We start from the raw sequence: 25,238 nt of genomic DNA, 5'->3' as shown, positions 1-25,238 counted from the left end.
AACAAAGGAATTAGGGAAGAATCGTCCGAGCGCGCCTTTATCACAATGGGACCTAAATAAGATTCAAGACCACTGAGATTTTATGCAAAGAAGAGTGCGCGATGCTGAGTGTACCAATCTCTTTTTTGTATTTTACCGAGTAACTGATCTCTCTGCCCCTGTTTGTCTATGTTACAGATCTCCATACAACAAATTGTCCTGATGACAAAATACATGCAGATCCTTCCCTTCTCAACAACCCCAATAGTCACTTTAAACCATGAATGAACAGTGAAAACAGAAGGATGAAAGAAAGAGGGGAACTAGTATTTGGAAGCTCCTAAGCTTTAGTGGCTTCTAATCGTGCGGCTGCTTTGCTGGCTGTGAGTTGCTCAAAGAGGTCTCTGATTTTTAGGCCAACGATGGTCTGGAAGAGACCAGTGCCGTTGCTGCTTCCGGGGAATTCGGCATGCTTCAGCAGCTGCTGGGTGACTTCACCATAGAATTTTGTGGAGAGGTTGCTCAAATGGCTTTCCACATAGATGAGCTCATCTAGTCTGTCAAATTGCCCATCCATCTCCACCACAGACACCTACAGTTCGAAGCATGTAGGAGTCAGTCGTATGTTCAACAAAGACTGCAACTTTTGGACAATGAACGCAAAAAATTGTTGATTATGCTATATAATATTGAAATGCTAATGCCTCCCAGCATTTGGATAGTGAAGATTTTGGAAAAAGTACATTTACATCATCCTCAATCAAAACATCACGTGAACATCCTAAGTTTTGACAAGATTATTCATCCTCAATATATCTACCTGAGTATTACGTGAAACCATTGTCATTCAAGAAAATTACAAGGATCATGTCGTTAAAATGTGTTGTGTGCAATCTAAAACATTAGCGGTATTCGATAGGTCATGTACATTTGGGTTTTCAACGGCTTTTTCTGGACCTAATTGAGAAATTTTTATTGTTCAGCTGAAGAATATTGACATCAAACAGAGTATTAACAGTGAGGAGAGAACAAAATCAAGTGATCTTGAGATATATACCTCGTGGCCGAAGTAAGACTCGGGGCCATAAGTGAACTTGATACCGGGGTAAGAGCAAGTGAGCTTTCTTCCACATGGGATCCAAGAGATGGTCGAGCCTTCATCAAACAGGTACACCGGGCTGAAATACTTGACACCCTCTTTCATTATCAACCTCACTCTAAGAATCTTCCCTTCATTATCACCGGGGATTAGCTGTGTTGGCAACACTTCAATCACTGCGTCTGCATACTGCTTTTGTGGGTCTGTGCAAAGGCAAGAAAACAAATGAGCACATGTTAATGAGTACACTGTCCATAGGCATGGTAAATGGAAATTTCAAACTAGTATTTTACAATGTTAGACAAATATAAACGTGTGTCACGCTGTCAGAAAAGTGAATTTTGGTTTGGATCAAACAGTTACTTTGGGGAACATAAGTACAGAGTGTAAACATATATAGAGGAGGTTTAATATCACTATATAGGGGTATCACGGAAATGTAGCTGAAAGATTGTTCCCCTTTATAAGGAGGGATGACACTTCAGAGTGTCCCTAATTGGAGTAATTTGTGGGATCCTTTCAATTGGCATTTGTTCAAATGTCAGTCTCGAAATCTACTACATTTGTATGAGATGAACCGATCCCAATCAAGGTATGACAGTGTAGTTTAGGGAGTGATTTTGATTCACCTATAAAGGCTTCAAAATCTGGCTTTCGGGCTTCAATGCTAGCTTTGATGCTCTCGAGACTGTGTCCTCGCTCGGCCATGTCCCTCTGCAATTCATCGCTTATTTTAGGATTGCAGGACATGAATATAACAGGAGCAACAATAGCCGGCTTTTCCCTGAAACATATTAAGTACCTGAATTTTCCATGCAAATTTGACCTCATTGCTGATGTCCAAATATATACTGAAGTCCAGCAGGTCCCGAACACGCTGGTCGAACCTGAATATGCATAATTATGTTAGTTTCCTTTGGTGTTGAACATCCATCCAAGAGCGGGAGCAAAAGTCTCCTGTTCTTTCTCATAAATGAACTGCTTTTGCATTAAATTATATTTTGTTATAGTTAAACTATGAAGTACGTTATAATTGAAAAATATTTCATCATTATCTTCTCCAGATCTTGGTAGAGTATATATTCTAAGGCACCTTTGTGAATTTGTTAATCGATCAAGATAATCGCATTTCAAAGATCTAAATGCAACCTAATTCTAAAGTTTAAGAGCAACATGGAGCCCACGAATTTGTTAGGCTGTGATTTGCTGAATTTTTTTACGGTTCAATTAGAATGAGTCTATCCCAGGACTGATACAGAGTTCATGTCCTCAGCTCAATCTGTCTGCCATAAATGAAGGGGCATGGGAGTGAATTGGGCCGGTGCGAGGCCCATCAGAAAAAAAGGTGATAGGGACAGAGATTGTTCCTTAGCCACGGAAAATCCTGCTTGAGGCACTGACTTAAGTTTCTGTTATCTCTTGTTATCCGAAAGCTCAAACTCTTCCTGTCCACCTACATTATTCTACTTACACTCTAAATCAGAATACACAACATATCAGCTTGATTAATCCTACTTAACAGTGCAGAATTATAGATGACTATTAGGCCATCTTCTAAACATAGAGAAAAAAGAAGAGAGTTGCAATCTGAAGATAGGACTTACATTGGGTGAAGTCCCTCAATGACCAGGATCTTGGGAGGCTTGATGAGCTCAGGAGGGTCCAAGAGGCCACTGACGTGGTTATAGATAGGCTTGTCCACAGCCTTGCCTTCCTTCAATGCCTTAACCTGTTCATACATGAGATCAAAGTTGTTGGCCCTTGGGTCAAGTGCAGTCACTCCCTTCTCTTTCCTCCCAGTCCTGTCCAGGGAATGGTAGTCGTCGAGGCATATCACGGTGGTTGTGTCACTGATGAGGGTGTTCGAGTCCGGGTTGCCTCCCTTCGGCGGCTCGGCGGCGCCCCCGAATACGCTGGTCAGCCTCCTCATGAAGGTGCTCTTGCCACAGCCTGAGTCAGCTGCTAGGCCAATCACTATTGTGTCCCCTGAGCACCTGATCACCCATGGGACTGTGGTGATGCCTCTGTTGGTGACCCTCTTGCCACTGTTGTAGAACAAGATTTGCTTCTTCTGGTTGAACCCCAGTTGGGTCTTTGAGGGTGTGGAGATTGAGCATGTTGAGTGGAGGGATTGGGTAGTATAGACTGTACAAACTGCCATTTATCTTGATTCTTGTTCCTTCCCTCTCTCTGCCTAGAGAGAATTCTGAGTCTCTGAACAGGGTGAGAGTTGTTATATGATCTTGGTTTGTGGGTATATACCAAGTAGGTTCTTGGATAGAATGGCTTCTGGTTTCAATGAACCAATTTGGAACACAAGTTTCGAGTGAGGTGAATTTTGGATGGAGAGTGAAGCGCAGTGTTTTTTTGATGGAATGCAAAACAGGAAAATGTCATCTTGATGGATGGAAGCTTTTGTGTCCTTTATGGAATTGGCTGCTGTGGCTAGACCTCGGTTCGGACAAAACTTGGGAGGTGATCTTGAGGTGGCAGGAGAAAGGAACATGGGTGGCCTAAACAAAAGGGGTTGCATTAACCCTGAAAAATCGTTGGAAAGTAAAACTACTGTACAAGATATTTTTCACAGTTAAATTTGAGAAATGGCCGTCAAGAAGAGTTTGTGTGAGGGTGATTAATCCAAAGGTATGGGAAAGCTTGGTGGTCATTTGATGCAGTATGGATATTTGGCAGGACACTTGGCATGGTGTGTTTGGCTGGTTTAAGATGAGGAGTGTGAGGTTGTCGAGTGGGGTGAGACATTATGGGGGCTCTCTTCACTCCATGAAAGTTTTGTACTATTCGTTTGAGAATGCATGGAGTGACTGAATTTCAGTCTTCTCAGCAAAAAGGAAAAAGAAAAATTCAGTATTCTGGCGGCTATATCGAAAAGCACAGCCTTCAAGCTTAGCTACACCAGAACTAGAGATGGGCAAAGGAGCGAACATCTTGGTCTAGAGGAGTGAACACAGCTATATAAGTGACACTAGTGTGTTATGTATTGGTAATGCTCTCGGACGAACACACACATCATGTTCTTCTATGCAGCCGAGCATAATTAAGGAGGTGAGAGGGCATCTTTGTGTTCAAAATACCTATCAGACTCTTTTTTTTTTCCTAAGTAATATGAAACCTAATTTGACTTATCTCCTTATTGCATGAAATGCAAACCTCCCATCCTGTGCATCAAATAGGACTCTTTTGCAGGGTAGCGGGTGTGAGCCTTTAGATCAGGGATAATGACACAAATGGTCTCTGAACTTTGACTCCATTTGCAATGTTATTTATGAATTTTTAATTTATTCAATGTGATTTTTGAACTTTACTTCAATATGTAATGCGGTCCCTGAACTTTAATTTATTTAATGTGGTCTCTCGAGTTTTTATACATGTTCAATTTAGTCCATGAATTATATGAACATGTTCAATATTGTCCTTCCATTAATTCAAGTTCAAGGACAACATTGAACATTTTCATATAGTTCAGGGACTAAGTTGAACCTATACCAAAAGTCCAGGGATCGCATTGAACAATTTAAAAGTTCAGGGACAACATTACACATTGGAGTAAAGTTTAAAGATCACATTACATATTAGGCCAAAGTTCAATAACCATTTGTATCATCTTCCCTTTAGATTACTTTGAGTGAGATTTAGCTAACTGTTGGGGGTTCAATATAAGGGACAATATCACGGAAAATAATAAATCAAAACCTTGTGACTCATTTATCTAAAATTAATGTTCATTCCATAAAATACAAACTGTATTTCCATGACAAATCTATTTTCAGTTAGCTTTCATCAAATATCTTTGTGAAATTGTTGATGTGGCAACAAACAAGGCAAGCAACATGTCTGACGTGGATTTGATTTGGAAATTCAACATAAATGGCTCTCTGAACAACGTCACTGTGGGGAAAGCGGATATGAAGAAAGGAAAATTGAGATTGGGAATTAGGGCAAAATTAATTTTGTTCCTTTTGTCTCCTCCGAATCACCAAAATCTTAGACAAAGGAATTTTAACAGATTTTCGAAACGTGAGGGAGGCCTTGTTTGAAAGGGAAGCTGCTGGAAATGGTGTCTGTGGCCATCAAGAGGGTGCCCGTGGAGATTTGGTGAGGGCGGATTTGTGAGGTTTTATAGATTCTTCGCTCAAGAACAATTATCATTTGGACTTCGCATTTTCCATGGCAGATTTTACAAGAGATGTGTTGCCAGCGTTCTGAATGTTCGCCCTGAGATGTCAAAAGTTTCAAGATCTTTCCAAGATCTTCTCTTCCCTGCTGGACCGGGATCCTGCTGGACCGGGATCCATGGGACGAGCTTGACCAGTTTCCAAAATTTGAATAAGTCGCTTGCCACGTGTGTTTCCACGGCAGCAATTTTAAAGGTACATTGGAAGGAAGCTAATTGATGTAAGACTTGTCACAACTTTGGGGATTTTAGAGATAAAAAATTTGTTTGGAATAAATGTGTTATGGATGTACCGATTTGGGTGATGTTAACCCAAAGAACATTAGTAATTCGTGGTCTTTTCTTTCATTTGAATGTTAACTAAGCAAAAGTGATCTTCACTTACACTAAATCACAATATGTTGGTTAAAAATATGAGTGTTACAAATAACATTTGGCAAGTTTAAGTACTAATTAAACTTTTAATTCGTGTTTGGTGTAAATTTCACATGTAAGTTGTCCATTAAAATGAATATCAATGAAAATAACACAAACTCGATAAGAGAACTCATTTCTTGATAACACTATAAGAAAAAAACTACATTTATATTTCTAAATACAAGAAAAGACCATCATTCTTGATAGAGCATTAATAAATTCACATGAACATAATATAAAAAGATCATTTCAGATAGAAGACACATATATTATCAGGCCCCGCCTTTTTCTCCAATAATGCAAAAATAAAGGACAAGTAGATATATCAATTACGAAAAACATAAGTTTTCTATATAGCATTTTTGTTTTAACTGACTTGTTCTATGCATGGCCATCCAATTATTGTTTTCATATGAAGACGTTTCTTTTTTTTCATTTTTTTTCCAATTAAACTGTATAAACAATCTGAAATTTAGGCTGTATTAACGCACACAAACAGCAGCAAGAGGCCAATCCTATTACAAGCCCAGATCATCATGATCTGTCACTAAGGATGACCATCGGGCCTTTGATTTTTGGTAAGTTTTACTGAACAAGGCCCGATCCAAAATCGGGCACGAGGTGAATTTCGGCTTTGCACAGAACTCAACCCAGCAAAATCCTCGACCAGCAACGAAACTCAGACCAAGAGAGAGGGAAGAAGAAACCTAAGACCTACTTATTTTCTCGACGTGCATGGCACTTGCAAGCTGAGTTATTGTGTCGGGGACGTGCGTTATGAGCTGAGGGGGTGACAGGCGATGCCAAGACCGCAGGGCAAAGTGAGGAGATCCGTGGTAACAGTTGAGTCCAGACATGCATGGAGGAGATCGTGGAAGCAGTAGGAAGAAGAAGTAACTGCCCAAGCAGAGAGTATAAGTACAAAGATACGTTCAGCAACGAAACTCAGACCATGGGAGAGGCAAGAAGAAACCTAAGACCTACTGATTCTCGACTTGCATGGCAGTCGCAAGCTGAGGTATCGTCTCCGGGACGCGCAGAAGGAGTTGAGGGGTTGACAGGCGATGCCATGACCGTAGGGCAAACTACAAATGAATTTTAGGCTTGAACACCGTGCGAAGAGTCTTGACTGGACTGGAGTGTGAACTTGAATTTCGTATCCCCAATAGCCTATAGTCAAATTTGCGCTTTGACTTAGGGATTTCCTTCCCGTCACATACTAAGTGGCGTGGCAGACTACCAATGAACTTTAAACAAGTGAATCATGTTTAACATCGAACAAGAGTTTATCACGTCGCTCAATATACAAATATCGTAGATCACTGTTATTTTATCTAGCACGGCATTTTTATTTTAGAAGGCTTGCCAATCGCTCCATGAACTTATAAGTAGTAGAAGCAACTTCACAAAAGTGCTCCATAGTTGATTGAAGCTTTGGAAGCAAAAACAGCGCTTAAAAATCACATCGAAACGCCAATCAAGTCGTCAAGGATCAATCACAACTTCCTTTTCAATCTAAACTAGCAATTGCTCTTAAAGGTATGGCCTTCCTCAAAGTAACACCAAATTGCTCTTGCATATCCAAACTGCTAGGCGCCATTCCCTCAGGAAGTTTCCAATTAAACGATTGAATGAGCGAAGCCACCATGAGATGAACCATCCGGACGGCGAGCGGCAATCCGGGGCAGATCCTTCGGCCCGCGCCGAACGGGATATACTCGAAGTCCCTCCCTTTGTAATTCACGTTCGACCCCAAGAACCGCTCGGGCCTAAACGACAGCGGGTCTTCCCAGTAGTTCGGGTCTCGCCCTATGGCCCATGCGTTCACCAGGACTTGCATGCCCTTCGGGACAACGTACCCGCACACTTCCACGTCATTTTTGGATACATAAGGGAGGAGGAGAGGCGCCGCCGGGTGGAGACGGAGCGTCTCCTTGACGATTGCTTGGAGATATGGGAGGTGGTGAGTGTCCGATTCTTGAACTGGCCTCTTGGTGCCGATCACCATGACAAGCTCATCTCTCGATCTTTGGAGGAGGCTTGGATTGCGGAGGAGTTCCGCCATCGCCCATTCCGTCGTGAGCGCAGATGTGTCGCTTCCAGCGATGAATAGATCCTGCATTAAGTACATTGATAATCAATTCTGAATTTTCACCATCTTTCGCAATTCTACCCGCCATGAGTAAATTAGTTGGCACTAACAACTAATTGACTCTAATATAGTCTGTGTCTAATAACTTTTCATGAACAAGGGCTCCAAAGATGTTAGGTCAGATTAGTGCTGCTAATACAAGATTTATCTGTGTGGCACTTTACCTAATATGAGAAGAAAGAACATATCTAATGATCTGTAATACTTTTAACTAGACAAGTCAGGCAAATCTCACCTACTGACTAACGGCTTCCTGCAATATAATCACTCTTTAATACGACCATTGAAGACCATAATCTTGTAATTAACAGATGAAAGAGACAACATTAATCTAGAAGATTGCGACGCTGCTATTTAGTCAATGGTTCTCGCTTTCTCTTATGTATTAATTTCAGATATTCAACTACTGTCAAGTTTATTATAACTAGGGCACATGCGATGAATAGAAACTACGTTTTGTGCATTGGTACTATGTAAAAACTTTAGGTACCATTTTGATTATTATCTAATCAGCACTAAATTTTCGGATTTGCTTCATCATAAAAATACATAAATTCATGAATCTGAGCTGTTTGCGCCATTTTATCATTATCCATCACAACCTAACAACAAAAATTGGAAGATTTATTATACTATATACGCTTAACCAACCTCAATGTTGAAGGAGATTGCTTAAGAGTACTTGTGAATTATGGTGATCTAGTTTTGATGCTATTAGATATTTAGCAACTGAAAATAGAAGCACGTTTCACAAAACCACCACTTAGACAATTAGTCTGCGCAATTCATAGGAAAATGAGTAGTTGCCTCAAGTTTTAATAAGAAAAATGGCCAAGTTCTCTTTACTTTGTAAAATGTGTGGGACAATTGAAAATTCATTGAAATCGAATTAGAGAGTGATATAACAAACTCTAATTGAGTGCGTACTATGGATTACGATCTATATACAAGGTAGCTATAGCTTGCTCATGTATCTAACCATAATTTGATTCAAATTGACGCCGGAGAAAGTGTAGAGAAATAGGAGGCAATACAAGTGAGAACTTAAATAGATAGGTCGCTTGCCACTTATAGGTAATTAACCAAAGAGGTAAGAGCAATACTCGCCATCCGTAAGAATTGACCTAAGGGATAAGAGTAAAACAAGAAATCCTTCTTGTTCTTAAGCCAAAAGCTTAATTAGTTTTGAATCAAATAATTCTTTGTTTTGTTATTCATCATACCACGTCTATATAGAGCATGTAATAAACCTCCAAGCTTGAGTAATTACTAAGACTCTTTGAAAAGATAAAAAACTCATAGGAAAGACAAACAACGTTTTCAACCATAAATAAATAAGGACTCTAGAAACTTGAACGATATTAATTAGACCTTGAAAATATACGAGAATTAAATGTAACCGATTGAAGGTCTCCATGACTTTACCATTTCCAAAGTGGATAATTAATGGCCTTTGAAGAAACCGAATAGCTTTCGATTCATTGTGATCAAAGAGTTGACTTGGAATGATAATATCGACAAAAGCCAACTTGGTACCGACAATATTGACAAGAGCCGACTTGGTATTGATAATATCAACAAGAACTCGACGTCTCAAAAATGCTCCAGCATCACAAATCCACTAGCAATAAGTTATCTTGACACCAGAAACGAAAGTTTATGTACAGTACCTTTGAGATTGATCAAATAAGCATTGATAAACTGAAGGATTGGAGTTAGTGACAAAGCAACCCCCACACCAGTCAAGGTTTTGTCTTTTGTCCGCAAACGGACAAAACCCTATTAATTGGATTTATAAAATCTAGGGCAAAAGTTGACTTGATGTCTCTTTTTTTAATTGAAAAGCATGGAACAGCTAATAGATGACAAAATATCCTTACCTATTAAAGTAGCAACTATGGCAAATGCCATATCGTGGAGGTAAAGGCATAAGGAAAACCCAATTTTCCTCCTATAATAGTGAAATAATGAAAAATTCCGAAAATTGACATGAACTGTTTTGCCTGATTTTTCGATGATTAGATTTGGGAGTTCCATCGAGTACATGCTTCTATTTAGTAAAGATCTCTACTTCATTTACTCTAAGTTTTGATCTTCACTTACCAGGATCATTGGCTTGATGCTTTGCCGGGTAAAATCGGACCCTTCTTCTTCGCACTGATCCAGAAGCACATCCAAGAAATCACCCCTCTTGGATGATGCTGATGAGCCCGTCGCTCTTTCTTTCAGACGATTGTCGATGATCTCATCGAATATCTCGTGCAGCCTCATGTAAGCCGGCCGGATGTGTCGCTTCACGCCTAGTAGATCGAACCGCCTGACGGCCGGGAAGTAGTCCGACAAGTTCGGTTTACCCGCATCCTCCATGATCCTCCACACCAGGTCCTTGAACTCCTGAGCCGTTTGAAATTCTGGGTCGACAATATCAATCGAGAACATGGTGCTCGACATGAGGTTCAAGGTCGTGGCAAAGGCCAGTTGGCCTATGTCGACCTCTTTGCCCAGTTCGCAGCATTTCTTGATGTGGTCGATGAGTTGGTGGACCTTCCGGTGGCGCAGGTGCTGGAGGGCGTCCAGGCGCTGGGCGGTGAACATCTGGGTGCTGCATACGCGGCGCCGGGCCCGCCACTGCTGGTCCCCGGGGACCCACGCGAGGGTGAACTCTGGGTTCGGCTGTGCGGTGATCACGTCCGGGACGGCCCGGTCGGAGAAGTTCTCGTCGTGCTTCTGGAGGGTCTCCCGGGCGGCTTCCGGGGACGAGACGACAATGCTGGTCACCAGGCCGAGGCGGAGGGTCATGACCGGGCCGTGGCGCCTGGCCATGTTGAAGAGGGATTCATGGGGCCGGGCACCGAGTTGGATGAGTGAGCCGAGGACGGGGAGGCCGGCTGGGCCGGGGGGGAGGTTCTTGGGTTTTGATGGGAGGAGGAAGGGTTTGAGGAAGAGGAGGAAGGAGATGAGGAAGAGAATGAGGTAGAGTTCCATTGCAGGTGTTGTGTCTTAGCTTTGATGATGGGAAATGTCTCAATAATTCAAAGTACAGTTCGTTGCCATTTAAGGTGAGGGTGGTGCTCCAATTCTTGCTAAGGCCACCAGATCCAAATAAAGAAAAATAATATGCAATATGGCATAATCTCATTGGCCAGAAAACCCATTTTAATTTAGGAACAACATTATGCATGTAGATTTATTTAATTTTGATCCTATCAAAGTCAAAACGAAAGTAACATATTCTATCACTATCGGTATCACTGGAGTAGCTTATTTGCCCAGATTCATTAATGAAACCAAATCTTTTCAGGAAATACTTAGTGCAAATTATAATTACTTCTTCTCAAATGAAAATACATCGAGCATGTACACTTTTAAAGGAAAGACTCCGAAGATCTCTCTAGAGTAGCGCCTGTTTTTCAAAGTTCCCTTCGTACTTAACTTTGTTTAAAATACCCTCTCAATTTGAACATTTTGACTCAATAACTTCCTAAAGTGACGTCATTTTATCGAAATTCGCCAGAGACTTGATTTTTGTTCCAAAATACCTCACGAACTTGATCACGTTGATCCAATAACCCCCTAAACTTATTGCCATTGAAAACAATGGTAGACCGACAAGGATGTGCTCATCACATGCTTGTCTTTTGCCCCTTTTCCAAAGACTTTTTGGTCCAAAAAATCACCGTACCCCGAAACCCTAAATTAGAATTAAAAGGCACTCAATTGCCCTTATCCATGCTTCGTGCAAGTGCCTCTCGCAAGCAAGAAAGCGCTTGTTTGGGTTCGCTTCGGTCCTTGAAATTCTCATTACAACTCTCCTTCCACATATGCTGTAATTCTCCATCTCTTATTCTTCGATTTATGCTCGAGTTACCCAAGCCCTCCCTCAATGAACAGTAAAGTTTGAGCAAATTTAGGTTTTCTTAATGTTGTTTATTTGTGCGTGAGGGCATGGTAGAAAAGTATCTTTTTATTTTGTTCCAATTTAAAATGAACACAAAAAAAGGGGCGGAATGTGCACTTATTCATTGGGCGGCTGTTATTTTCAACGACAATGAGTTTAGGATGGTATTGGGTCAAAGTAATTACGTTTATGAGGTATTTTGGAATAAAGTCTAGTTAAAGGGAAACTTTGAGAAATGGATGCCATTCAGAAGCATTTTTTAAATTTTCCACATCTATAATATTTTCAAGCTAACTCAACATCTCTTCGGTTACAAACTTAACTACAAAAGTTCAACGACATTCATGCATTTTAACCATATGTTATAAAGATGGATAGAATATTAATTCATTAGCGTTAGCATATAACTCTATCAATGGCCTAATAAACCATAAACACACATCGACAAACGTTGTAAAAAATTACAAAACTGAAAACATAAGGGAACGCCCCATACTGGGAAGTTGAACCGCTAGCCAACCATTATCTTTTTTTTATGAAATTTCACAACTTTTAACATATTAAATAAGATAAGACTTCATCTGGTACACTAGCGGTGTGTTGAAATAGTTAAGGAAGCAGGATTAAAGAGCGAACATGCATACATTTTTTTTAATTTTGGTAAATGACTCCATTCCGTCGGTAGATGAGCGTGGCTGTTTGCGTAAAGTACATTTTACACACGAACAACAAGAGAGAAAGGAACGGATAGTCAATGAAAAAGCGATACATGTGTCAGAATGGTATAAAATTGATCGTTGAATATTTGAGTACGTTGATTTTCGAGCTATAGATAAGATTGCCTTCATTTATGGTGGGCGTCAGGATAGGTTTATGGTGGGCGTCCGAAGAAAATGAGGACAAGAGGAGCAACAGCTACTATAGTACTATATTTAACGAAGAAGAGAAGCTATTAAAGCATGAAGACAAAGAAGGCTACCTTTGTCTTTCAAGTGCATTTATTGTCGTTGTGTGTCTTTTCTTTTTTACTTTGTTTGTAGCACTTTGTGGACTTTCTTATTTTTTCTCATTTAATGTTGTCAGAGCAAATATCTAAATTGTGTACATGTTCAACCACTATAAGAGGCTGTCAACTTCATATTTGTAGAAGCACCCGAACCAATAACATTTGCAATTCAATAAGTTCTCCATCTAGTCTTTATTTGTACACTCGTTCCAAAATTTATAAATATGTCATTATCCTTTTTGGTTCCAACAACATGGCGGGCTCTTTAGAGACGTATCCTTTGTCACTACGCCTTAGAGATTAAGAATTAGGACGCGCAAGCACAAATTTCAAACTGAATAAACTTAAGACTTCATGGAAAAATGGAACTTTGCTTGTAAATTTTGTTGTCTAAGGTAACTAAGGTTCAACATTTAAATTAGATATTGCCTATCTATAACACTTTCAATTCATTTCTTAAAACAATCTAAATGGCAATTTCTTATTTTATTTTAGGATTAATATCACGAAAAACTCCAAATTGGTACATTTGTGATAAATTTACTTGAAACTAATTTTTTGACTATCGAAAACCCCAAATTGGTACACTCGTAATAAATTTACTTAAAACTAATTTTTTAACTATAAAAAAATCTCAAATTGGTACATTTGAGAAAAATTTATTAAATTGGATTAATATCATGAAAGATCACAAATCAGTACACCTGTTAACTATCGCGTGTCATCAAACTCAGCAATTTGACCATAAAATGTAATGAAAATTAACATAGGGTAAATTTGTCACGAGTGTACCAGTTTGAGATTTTTGTTAGTTAAAAAATTAATTTGGGTTAAATTTAATACATATATAAATTTTTTCGTGTTATTAATCTTTTATTTTATTCTTTCCTTTTTTCACACAAGTATATAATGCGGCTTTTTTTTAGCTGCTATTTAATAAGTCAAATGCAAATTGATGTGCACGTAGACTATGATCTGACTGCCCATGGAATTTTTTCATTTTGTATTCGGGACCAAATCAACGCCCCTGAGTTGACCATTTGCCCAGATTTGCCAAGCATATCATAGCGACCTGAATCTTCTTATAAAAAATTGCTATTATCTTTCTAATTAAGATTAATGTCTTTCCAAGAAGTGCGCGTACTCGTACACGTGATACGCCAATTCGGGGATTTGTGTACGATGGATTAATAATAAGATATAATTAAATAATGGCTGATTGCCAGGTGGATAAAATATTCTCATCGCGGTTTGGCCTTACGTTTCGTGCAGACTCGTTTAGATATTACTAATCGCAACTTTATTTTTATAATTAATCTGTTATTATCTTGGAATCGTCACTTAGGGGTGAGTAGTTTTAGGTTCCAGATTTCTTACAGGTTCCATCTGGAACTTGAAACTTACCCTTGGGTACATGTTCCTTTTTTTTTGGAGACTAGAACCTACCCATCGGAACCTAGAATCTAGAACCTACCCTGTCACAGGTTCTAAGGTAGGTTCCAGGGTTTAACAGGTTCTTTTTTTTTTTAATTTTATTTTTGGTTAAACAAAACGAAAATGAACGCAACAATATTGAACAAGCTTGTCATTCACCAAAGAGAATTCAAAAGACTAGTTTTCTTAGCATTATGATTCAGATAGATACAATTAAAATGAGAAGTTATTGTGTGAATCGATACTAGGGGTGAAAGTTTCATGTTTCGTACAGTCCACTTAGAACTTACCCATGAGAATGTGTTCATCATTTTTTGGAACCTGTAACCTACCTTACCACAAGTTCTAGGGTCTACCTCAATTTCACCTGTATTATTAATTGAACAATTGCAGTGAATCATCACCTTTAATGACTACCACTTGCTGCTATTATCCATTGACCATAACTTATATTTAGACACAAGAAGAATATAAAATATTAACAAGTCATAAAATAAAAGCTTAGACTAGTGATTTCAGATTATACACTTATTATCTAACGTCGTGAAACACCGCAAAATCATGTGAAAACATAGACTAAGAAAAAACACAACAAACTTGTTTAGGTTTTAGGTTCCAGGTTTCACTACTTGGAACTTGAAACCTTCCCGTTGAAATAGATTTATCAATTTTTGGAATCTGAAATCTACCCTGCATACATTGGAACTTGAAACCTACAAATTCCAACAGGTCATGTTATCAGGTTCCTGTACTTTTCAGATTCTACTCTGAAATCATGCTCACCCCTAGTCACTAACCTATCCACCAGGTGGTTTTGAAGGAGACTTAAAAGAAGTCAAGCGGCTGTTCGGGAAATCTTTTCGGGTGTGTAAAGTGAGTCCTAGTGTTAGATAGAAAAGTAGGTATTTACAGACAATTCTAGGGTTACTAGATAATAGCAAAAAGTTTATTTCTTCAAAAAAAATTTCAAAATACTAATTAACGCATTTAATGATTTTTGGTGATCTCACTGCGGACATGGATGTGGTATATGACTTGCTTAATCTATTGATCGGCGTTCTCCACCCGTGCTTAAGTGACGGTCCACTTGTCTATTTGGTCCATTTTTTTTAATTAGTGTGACTAATGCACGATTTATTTTTGTGGTGGTTTACCTAATTTAAGGGAAAAAAATGTATTTAATGATCTCTAATGCTTCATTGGGACTCGTCAAGCAGATACCACCTAACGACTGACTGCTTGATGCGATATAATCATTCTTTAACACGAGTATCGAGGATAATAATCTTATAATTAACATATGAAAGAGACAGCATCAATCAAGATGATTGCGAGGCTGCTATTACTTCAATGCTTTCCCTTAATTTATGATCAAATATTCAATTGCTTTCGAGTCGATGTAGGACTTATGCAATGAACAGAAACTATGTCTTGAGCTTGCATTATTGACCCTGTCGTTTGTGCATTGGTACTATGTAAAAACTTTAGGTACCATTTTGATTATTATCTGATCTGTGCTAAATTTTAGAGTTTGCTTCATCGTGAAAAGCATAACTCGTGAATCTGAACTGTGTACACAATTTCATCGTCATCTGGGGATAATAATATCATGAGTGCCATAACTTTAGTATTGCGCTCACTTAAGTGTCAAAATTTTTTTGTTCGCTCATTTGAGTGCCAGAAATTTTAAAAATGGATCACTTGAGTACCGTTGTCGATTTGCCTCACCAGATTCTCAGATCATCTGACGTAGCTTGCCGGTAATATGAAGTCAGCAATTGAGAAGACAACCGACATTGTTTAGACATCTGATTGAAGAACCCTAACCTAATTTAAAAAATTAGGCAAAATTTAACTTCTTCCAAAATCCTAACCGAACCCCAATTCTTCAAAATAGGGCAAATCACCTTGTCAAATTCGTAATGGGAAACAAAAGCAGGAGAAGTGGCTCACAATTGTATCAACAAAGCCAAGACGAAGGTTAACTTTTTCACTATCGTCGGCCGCGAAGTCCAACAAGATTCTTTGCATACCAAGTCCATAATTTTTCCCTCCACGCTGTCGCCTATTCTAGTGCCTTTAATTTCTGTCGAGAGAGAGAGAGAGAGAGAGAGAGAGACGTTAACGTTTGGGAAAGCATAAGAGAGACATCGTAAGCAGAAGAGACATCGTCATTCTATAGATGAAACATTCAGAGAGGAGGGAGAAACGACCACATTTTTTATACTCTTGTTACGTTAGATGAAGATTTTCCACGTTGGACTTTTAATTTCTTTTTAAAAAGCCATATATAAATGAAAGAAAAAATTAAGTAAAAAAGTCACTTAAGACGAATTACCGGAATAGGCACTCACGTGAACGATTTCACAATGCTATGGCACTCAAATGAGGGAAATTTTTTTTTTGATACTCAAGTAAGTGCCATACGAAAGTTATAATACTTTTAGTATTATTATCCCTCATCATCTATCACAATTCAACACGACCAAAAACTAAAAGACTCTTCCTACGCATAAATTTGACTGTATAAGCTTGACCATCCTCTTGATGGAGACTGCATAGAGCACATATGAATTTTGGTGATCTAGTTTTGATGCTTTCTTGTACAAGTATGATTTTAATAGGTTTTTATTTATATATTCATGAGAGAAATATCTATAGGGATATGAATCGTTGCCTTGAGTTTAATAAGGAAAATGGCCAAGTTCACTTTTCTTCATAAAATATGTGAGATCATTAAAAATTCATTGATATTGAGGCAGTGAGTCATATAACAAACTCTAATTGGGCGAACATACTAGTTAGGATCTATATAAAAGGTGGTTATAGCTTGCTCATGTATCTAACCAAAATTTGGTTCTAATCCACTAGCATTAAGTTTGCGTATGATAAAATCTTGTCAGTAGAAACAAAAGTTCTAGTAAATAAGATTCACGATGCGATGAAGTCACCGAGGTAACTTGCTGGTGCCATGCAGAGAAAATATTGGTATGCCTAGCCGTCCACGTCAACAATCATTCCCTCCACTCGCTACTCGCCACATGTCCCGCGCGAGCCTACATGTCAGGAAATTCAAAGTCTCCTCTTTTCTTTCTCACTCTTCCCCTTTCTCCGTTATCAGTCTCCATTACTGTCTCTCCCTCCCTTGCGAAGAAGAAGGGGCTTCTCCATTTTTCTCTGCTTTTTCTTGGAAGATAGAGAAGCGGGTGAAGTTGTTTCTGTTCCACACAAATTGTTCTGGTCGAGAGTACGGCTCGCGTAGACGCCACCAGTGGATGCCAAAGACGGAAGCAATCGAGAGCAACTGCGAACTTGGAATTCTCGACCGGGGAGGAGAGGAGACAGTAAAGAGGGAGACGTAATTTTTAGCTTGAGCCGAGGTTCGGGGTTTTGATAATTTTGTGGTTTTCGTTCTTTTTCTTCTTTGGCCAAGAAGACCCCGTTCTTTTTTGTTTTTTGGTTTTCTTGTAGAAGCTCCTTCTTCTCTCTTCACTTCTCATTTCCAAAATCCCCAGTGAGAAAGAGTGAGAGAGGAGACCATAAGACAAAACAGAGAGGAGAGGGAGAGAGAGAGTACCGGAGAGGAGGAGAGAAAGAAAACAGGGGATTTTGGATTTCTTGATATGTGCGCCCTGTGCGGGACACGTGGCGAGCAACGAGCGGAAGAAACGTTCGTTGACGTGAAGGGCCGAGCCTACCCAATATTTTCTCTTATTGCCACCCCGTGGCGGTCTATTGTTAGCCATGACCGTGGTTATTGGGTCGACTGTACACGTTGCAAATCCGGGCCCACCTCCAGCGGGATTAGTATACAGTGCATCATTTGGATTCTATTAAGTTTGCTTCGAGTGCCAACGCCAAATTCCATCGCACAACACTCGTCGCCTGCCTCCGTCGTTGCTCGAATCTTCGCCCTTAAACATGGTTTGTATCTCTCTCTCACTCTCCGCGTTGCTTGTGAGTGCCTCTGTCCTCGATCGCCACCTCTCGCTGCTTCATGCTCCAAGTGCCCGCCGTCGTGATGACTCGGGTTAAGGCTGTTTGAGGTGGTTAACCACAGATAAACTTGAGATTGTGAGGTCTTGGTGGCAACCTGCATTACCGAGAATAGGGTGGTTCAAGTAGAGAGAAAGACTGATGGAGGAGAGCGAGAGATCGGTTGTTAACTAACTGAAATTGATGGAAAACCCAACAGCGGTAACTAGCGACTAGTGGCCTGGTCCGGAAGCCATGGTGTTGGTAAGGGTGATCTACCCAGCCAAGCAATGGCTCTGGATTCGCATGTGTGATGGTGCGGGGCCGCTGCACATTTGCGAGGGGGACGAAGTTGTTAGAGAACTTGAGTGTTGGTGATGGATGATGGTGGAAGCAACTCGATGCCGAAGTGAAGATGATTGCCACGAGGATCTCAATGGTGATGAGGGGTCTGTGGACTGGTATTGTGGTGGACGGAATTTGCTTGTGTGGAAGTAGACTTGCAGATAATCTGGGTTTCCAAAAGATAGTTCTTGAAGAGGACTATACATTTTCCTCATGGATCTAAGATAGACGAAGAAGATTGGGTAAAAAAAAAAGGATAAACTTCTACATATGAATCTCCTTAAAATAGTTCAAGTGTGAGGTAAAATGATTCACGCATTCTTGGCCATCGTTAGTTCAAATTCTACTTAGAATAGAAGAAATGGCAGAAAGCATATGCGGGAAGCCAAAACTTGCAGATACATTTTTATAAATCAAGAGAAAAATTGATGAACATGGGATAAGCTGGAGAACTAAAAGAAGAAGATGAACGTATCTATGCATGCGTATTTTTGTCGTTCTACTTCGTGAGGGGATAGATGGAGCCAATGTACAAGGGTGGAATTAGCATCGCCCCAATTGAAAACGTAAAGTTAAAGAGAATTCGCGAGACCGATTCGAAACCTTATAGAACGGAGGTAGGGAAACATTTTGAGAATTTCTCCTCCTTTCATTTGTGAGTTTATTTTCTAGTGTCGAGTAAAAGAGGGAGAAAAGAACAGTTTTGCGCGCCTTAGCTTATTTTCCAAGATTCAGTAATCAAACCAAAATTTTCAGGAAAAATTTAGCACAAATTTGGATTCTTTCTCCTCGAATGAAGATACACTGACCCATATATCTTTTATATTACGAAGCTAACTCAACGTCACTTCCAGTTTCAAATTTTAGCAATTGAGACTTCACGCTTCTTAACGTGCATCCCATTTGTTTTACCATTTACCTACTGATTTTCGATTTGCATGGCAGTTGCAAGCTGAGGTATTGTCTCCGGGACGTGCAGAAGGAGTTGAGGGTCTGACAGACGATGCCATGACCGTAGGGCAAACTACAAATGGATTTTAGGCTTGAACACCGGGCGTGGAGTCTGGACTAGACTGTGAACTTGAATTTTGCATTCCTGATAGCCTATGGTCAAATTTGCGCTTTGACTTGGGGATTTCCTTCCCGTTACATACTAAGTGGCTTGGCAGACTACCAATGAACTTCAAGCAAGTGAATCAAATTTAACATCCAACAAGAGTTTATCACGTCGCTTAATATACAAATTTAGTAGATCACGTACTGTTTTTATATAGAACGGGATTTTATCTTTGAAAGCTTGCCAATCGCTCCATGAACTTATTAGTAGTAGAAGCAACTTCACAAAAGTGCTCCATAGTTGATTGAAGCTTTGGAAGAAAAAACAGTGCTTAACAATCACTTCGAAACGCCAATCAAGTCATCAAGGATCAATCACAACTTCCTTTTCAATCTAAACTAGGAATTGCTCTTAAAGGTATGGCCTTCCTTAAAGTAACACCAAATTGCTCTTGCATATCCAAACTCTCAGGCGCCATTCCCTCAGGAAGTTTCCAATTAAACGATTGAATGAGTGAAGCCACCACCAGATGAACCATCCGAATAGCGAGTGGCAATCCGGGGCAGATCCTTCGGCCCGCGCCAAATGGGATATACTCAAAGTACCTCCCTTTGTAATTCACGTTCGAACCTAGGAATCGCTCGGGCCTAAACAACAATGGGTCTTCCCAATAGTTCGGGTCTCGCCCTATGGCCCATGCGTTCACTAGGACTTGCATGCCCTTCGGGACGACGTACCCACACACTTCCACATTGTTTTTGGATATGTAAGGGAGGAGGAGAGGCACCGCCGGGTGGAGACGGAGTGTCTCCTTGACTATTGCTTGGAGATACAGGAGGTGGTGAGTGTCCGATTCTTGGACTGGCCTCCCGGTGCCGATCACCGCGACAAGCTCGTCTCTTGATCTTTGGAGAAGGCTCGGATTGCGGAGGAGTTCCGTCATCGCCCATTCCGTCGTGAGTGCAGATGTGTCGCTTCCGGCGATGAATAGATCCTGCGTCAAGTACATTGATAATCGATTCTGAATTTTTATCGTCTTTCACAATTCTACCCGCCATGAGTAAATAAGTTGGCGCTAACAACTAATTTGACTCTGATATAGTCTGCGTCTACTAACTTTTCGTGAATAAGGGCTTCAAAGATGTTAGGTCTAATTAGTGTTGCTAATACAAGATTTATCTGTGTGGCAGTTCACCTAATATAAGAAAAAGAATGTATCTAATGATCTCCAATACTAGAATTAGACACACCAGGCAAATCTCACCTACCGACTAACTGCTTCCTGCAATATAATCACTCTTTAATACGAGCATTGAAGCTCATAATCTTATAATTAACAGATGAAATAGACGACATCAATCAGGAAGATTGCGACGCTGCTATTTCTTCAATGGTTGTCGCTTTCTCTTGTGTATTGATATCATATATTCAACTATTGTCGAGTTTACTATAACTAGGGTACATGAGATGAACAGAGACTATGTTTTGTAAATTGGTGCCATGTAGAAACATTAGCTACCATTTTGATTATTATCTAGTCTGCGCTAAATTTTAGGGTTTGGTTCATCATAAAAAAAAAAAATTCGTGAATCTGAACCGTTTGCGTCATTTTATCATTATCAATCACAACCCAACAACAAAAATTGGAAGGTTTATTTTACTATATGCGCTTAACCAACTTCAATGTTGATGGAGATTGCTTAAAAGTACTTATGAATTATGGTGATCTAGTTTTGATGCTAATTAGATATTTAGCAACTGAAAATAGAAGCACGTTTCACAAAAACACCACTTAGACAATTAGTCTGCACGATTCATAGGAAAATGAGTAGTTGCCTCAAGTTTTAAAAAGAAAAATGGCCAAGTTCTCTTTATTTTGCAAAATGCGTGGAACAATTAAAAATTCATTGAAATCGAATTAGAGAGTGATATAACAAACTCTAATTGAGTGCGTACTATGGATTACGATCTATATACAAGGTAGCTATAGCTTGCTCATGTATCTAACCGAAATTTGATTCAAATCCACAAGCAATAAGTTATCTTGACACCAGACACAAAAGTTTATGTCCAGTACCTTTGAGATTGATTAAATAGGCAATGATAAGCTGAAGCATTGGAGTTTAGTGAGAAAGCAACCCTACAACAATCTTTTGTCCCCAAACGGACAAAACCCTATTATTTGGAGTTTTTAATTCTAGAGTAAAATTCGACTTGGTGTCTCTTTTTTTTTTAATTATTGAAAAGCATATAGTAGCTGATAGATGACAAAATATTCTTACCTACTAAAGTAGCTATCATGGCAAATGTCTTATAGTGGAAGAAAACGCATAAGGAAAACCCAATTTTCCTCTTATAATAGAGAAATAATATGAAATTCCGAAAATTGACAAGAACTGTTTTACCTGATTTTTCAATAATTAGATTTGGGAGTTCTATTGTGTACATTCTTCCATTTAATAAAGATCTCTACTTCATTAACTCTAAGTTTTGATCTTCACTTACCAGGATCATTGGCTTGATGCTTTGCCGGGTAAAATCGGACCCTTCTTCTTCGCACTGATCCAGAAGCACATCCAAGAAATCACCCCTCTTGGATGATGCTGATGAGCCCGTCGCTCTTTCTTTCAGACGATTGTCGATGATCTCATCGAATATCTCGTGCAGCCTCATGTAAGCCGGCCGGATGTGTCGCTTCACGCCTAGTAGATCGAACCGCCGGACGGCCGGGAAGTAGTCCGACAAGTTCGGTTTACCGGCATCCTCCATGATCCTCCACACCAGGTCCTTGAACTCCTGAGCCGTTTGAAATTCCGGGTCGATAATATCAATCGAGAACATGGTGCTCGACATGAGGTTCAAGGTCGTGGCAAAGGCCAGTTGGCCTATGTCGACCTCTTTGCCCAGTTCGCAGCATTTCTTGATGTGGTCGATGAGTTGGTGGACCTTCTGGTGGCGCAGGTGCTGGAGTGCATCCAGGCGCTGAGCGGTGAACATCTGGGTGCTGCATACGCGGCGCCGGGCCCGCCACTGCTGGTCCCCGGGGACCCACGCGAGGGTGAACTCTGGGTTCGGCTGTGCGGTGATCACGTCCGGGACGGCCCGGTCGGAGAAGTTCTCGTCATGCTTTTGGAGGGTCTCCCGGGCGGCTTCCGGGGACGAGACGACGATGCTGGTCACCAGGCCGAGGCGGAGGGTCATGACCGGGCCGTGGCGCCTGGCCATGTTGAAGAGGGATTCATGGGGCCGGGGGCCGAGTTGGATGAGCAAGCCGAGGATGGGGAGGCCGGCCGGGCCGGGGGGGAGGTTCTTGGGTTTGGATGGGAGGAGGAAGGGTTTGAGGAAGAGGAGGAAGGAGATGAGGAAGAGAATGTGGTAGAGTTCCATTGCAGGTGCTGTGTCTTTGCTTTGATGATGGGAAATGTCTCGATAATGAAATGTACAGCTTCTTGTTATTTAAGGTGAGGGTGGTGCCCCAATTCTTGCTAATGCCACCAGATCCAAATATAGAAAAATAATATGCGATATGGCATAATCTCATTGGCTAGAAAACCCATTATACTTTGTTAATTTAGGAAGAATGTTATGCGTCTGGATTTATTTGATTTTGATCCCATCAAAATCAAACGAAAGTAACATATCCTATTACTATCACTATCACTATCAACGTAGTCGCTTATTTGTCCATATTCATTAATGATCTTTTCAGGAAATACTTAGCGCAAATTATGATTATTTCTTCTCAGACGAAAATACACCAAGTCTGTATATTACTCCGAAGATCCCTTTAAAGTAGCGCCTGTTTTTCAAATTTCCATTTCACCATTTTTTTTTTGGTCAAATCCATTTCATCAGTTGATGAGCCCATTTCATGGCTGTTTGCGTAAAGTACTTTTACACACAAAAAAACAGAATGGATGGTCAATGAAAAAGCGATACATGGCGGGCTTTTTAGAAACTTACCCTTGTCCCTATGCATTAGAGATTAAGAATTAGGATACGCAAGTAGAATTTTAAACTGAATGAACCTAAGACTTCATGGCAAAATGGAGCTTTGCTTGTAAATTTTGTTGTCTAAGGTAACTAAGGCTCGACATTTAAATTACATATTGCCTATCTATAACACTTTCAATTCATTTCTTAAAACAATCTAAATGGCAATTCCTAATTTTATTTTAGGATCAATACCACGAAAAACTCCAAATTGATATAATCATGACAAATTTACTCAAAATTAATTTTTTTACTACCGAAAACCCCAAACTGGTACATCCGTAACAAATTTACCTCAAACTAATTTTTTAATCACAAAAAATTTCAAACTGGTATATTTAAGACAAATTTATCCTCCATTAGTTTCCATTAAATTGGATTAATACTACGAAAAATCACAAGCCGGTATACCTGTTAACTACCACGTGTCATTTAACTTAGCAATTTGATGGTAAATATAATATAAACTAACGGAGGGTAAATTTATCATGAGTGTACCAGTTTGGGACTTTTTGCGGTAAAAAAATTAGTTTGGATTAAATTTGTTACAAGTGTATCGATTTGGGATTTTTCGTGTTATTAACCATTTATTTTATTCTTTCATTCTTGCACACAGGTATCTAATGCGGCCTTTTTTTAGCTGTTATTTAATAAGTCAAATGCAAATTGATGTGCACGTTGACTATGATCTCAACTGCCCATAGAATTTTCCCGTTTTGTTTTCGGGACCAAATCACCGCCCCTGAAGGTGACCATTTACCCAGATTTGCTAAGCATATGATCGTGATCTAATTCTTCTTATAAAAAACTGCTATATCTTTCTAACTAAGATTAATGTCTTTCCAAGAAGTGCGCGTACTCGTACACGTGGTCCGCCGATTCGGGGATTGCGTGCGGTAGATCAATAATAAGATATAAATAAATAATAATCGATTCCTAGGTGAAAATATTCTCCTTGCGAGTTGGCTCCCACGTTTGTTATTATCTTAGAGTCGCACTAACCTATACACCATGTGATTTTGAAGGAGAAGGAAATGAAGTCAAGCGGCCGTTCGCCGGAAATCTTTTTTGGGTGTGTAAAGTGAGTCCTTGTGTTAGATAGAAAATTAGGTTTTCACAGACAACTCTAGGGTTACTAGATCACAGCAAAATGATTATTTCTTCAAATTTGTTTTTCATAATATGAATTATATTTAATGAATTTTGGTGATCTTTCATCCCAGCGGACATGGATGTGGTACTTGACTTGCTTAATCTATTGATCGGCGTTCTCCACCCGTGCTTAAGTGACGGTCCACTTTGCCTATTTGGTCCATTTTTTTTAATTAGTGAATGCACGATTTATTTTTGCGGCGGTTTACCTAATTTAAGGGAAAATAATGTATTTAGTGATCTCTAATGCTTCAGTTGGACTCGTCAAGCAAATCTCATCTAACGACTGAATGCATGCTGCAATACAATCGCTCTTTAACACGAGTATCAAGGGTAATAATCTTATAATTAACAGATGAAAGAGATAGCATCAATCAAGGAGATTGTGAGGCTGCTCTTTCTTCAACGGTTGTAGCTTTCCCTTAAATGCGATAAAATATATCAACTGCTTTCGAGTTGATCTTGTCTTTTGTGCATTGGTACTTTGTAAAAACTTTAGGTACCATTTCGATTATTATCTAATCTGTGCTAAATTTTAG

At 39.7% G+C, this 25,238-nt stretch overlaps 3 protein-coding genes across 3 annotated transcripts; all 3 read right to left on the bottom strand.

Annotated features, from left to right (window-relative positions):
• Positions 1–109: 109 nt before the first annotated feature.
• Positions 110–3,504, bottom strand: LOC115691852 (phosphoribulokinase, chloroplastic-like). The gene is made up of 5 exons (XM_030618587.2): positions 2,683–3,504; positions 1,881–1,965; positions 1,708–1,792; positions 1,037–1,281; positions 110–571 (listed from the first exon to the last, which is right to left on the bottom strand). Exons 1-5 carry the CDS (start codon positions 3,237–3,239, stop codon positions 320–322), a joined length of 1,224 nt encoding a protein of 407 aa, XP_030474447.1. The 5' UTR covers positions 3,240–3,504; the 3' UTR covers positions 110–319.
• A 3,450-nt stretch (positions 3,505–6,954) lies between these two features.
• Positions 6,955–10,882, bottom strand: LOC115691853 (geraniol 8-hydroxylase-like). The gene is made up of 2 exons (XM_030618588.2): positions 9,943–10,882; positions 6,955–7,803 (listed from the first exon to the last, which is right to left on the bottom strand). Exons 1-2 carry the CDS (start codon positions 10,822–10,824, stop codon positions 7,198–7,200), a joined length of 1,488 nt encoding a protein of 495 aa, XP_030474448.1. The 5' UTR covers positions 10,825–10,882; the 3' UTR covers positions 6,955–7,197.
• An 8,952-nt stretch (positions 10,883–19,834) lies between these two features.
• LOC115691854 (geraniol 8-hydroxylase-like) lies at positions 19,835–22,998 on the bottom strand. Its single transcript, XM_030618589.2, has 2 exons — positions 22,060–22,998; positions 19,835–20,548 (listed from the first exon to the last, which is right to left on the bottom strand). The coding sequence occupies exons 1-2, from the start codon at positions 22,939–22,941 to the stop codon at positions 19,943–19,945; spliced, it is 1,488 nt and encodes a 495-aa protein (XP_030474449.1). The 5' UTR covers positions 22,942–22,998; the 3' UTR covers positions 19,835–19,942.
• Positions 22,999–25,238: the final 2,240 nt, after the last annotated feature.

The sequence above is a fragment of the Syzygium oleosum genome, unplaced genomic scaffold (genome assembly GCF_021117445.2).
Source record: "Syzygium oleosum isolate NSW1041296 unplaced genomic scaffold, Sole_v2.1 Sole_v2.14, whole genome shotgun sequence".
Taxonomy (NCBI): domain Eukaryota; kingdom Viridiplantae; phylum Streptophyta; class Magnoliopsida; order Myrtales; family Myrtaceae; genus Syzygium; species Syzygium oleosum.
Note: the sequence above shows the minus strand (reverse complement) of the source record. Positions and strands in the feature narration are given on the sequence as shown.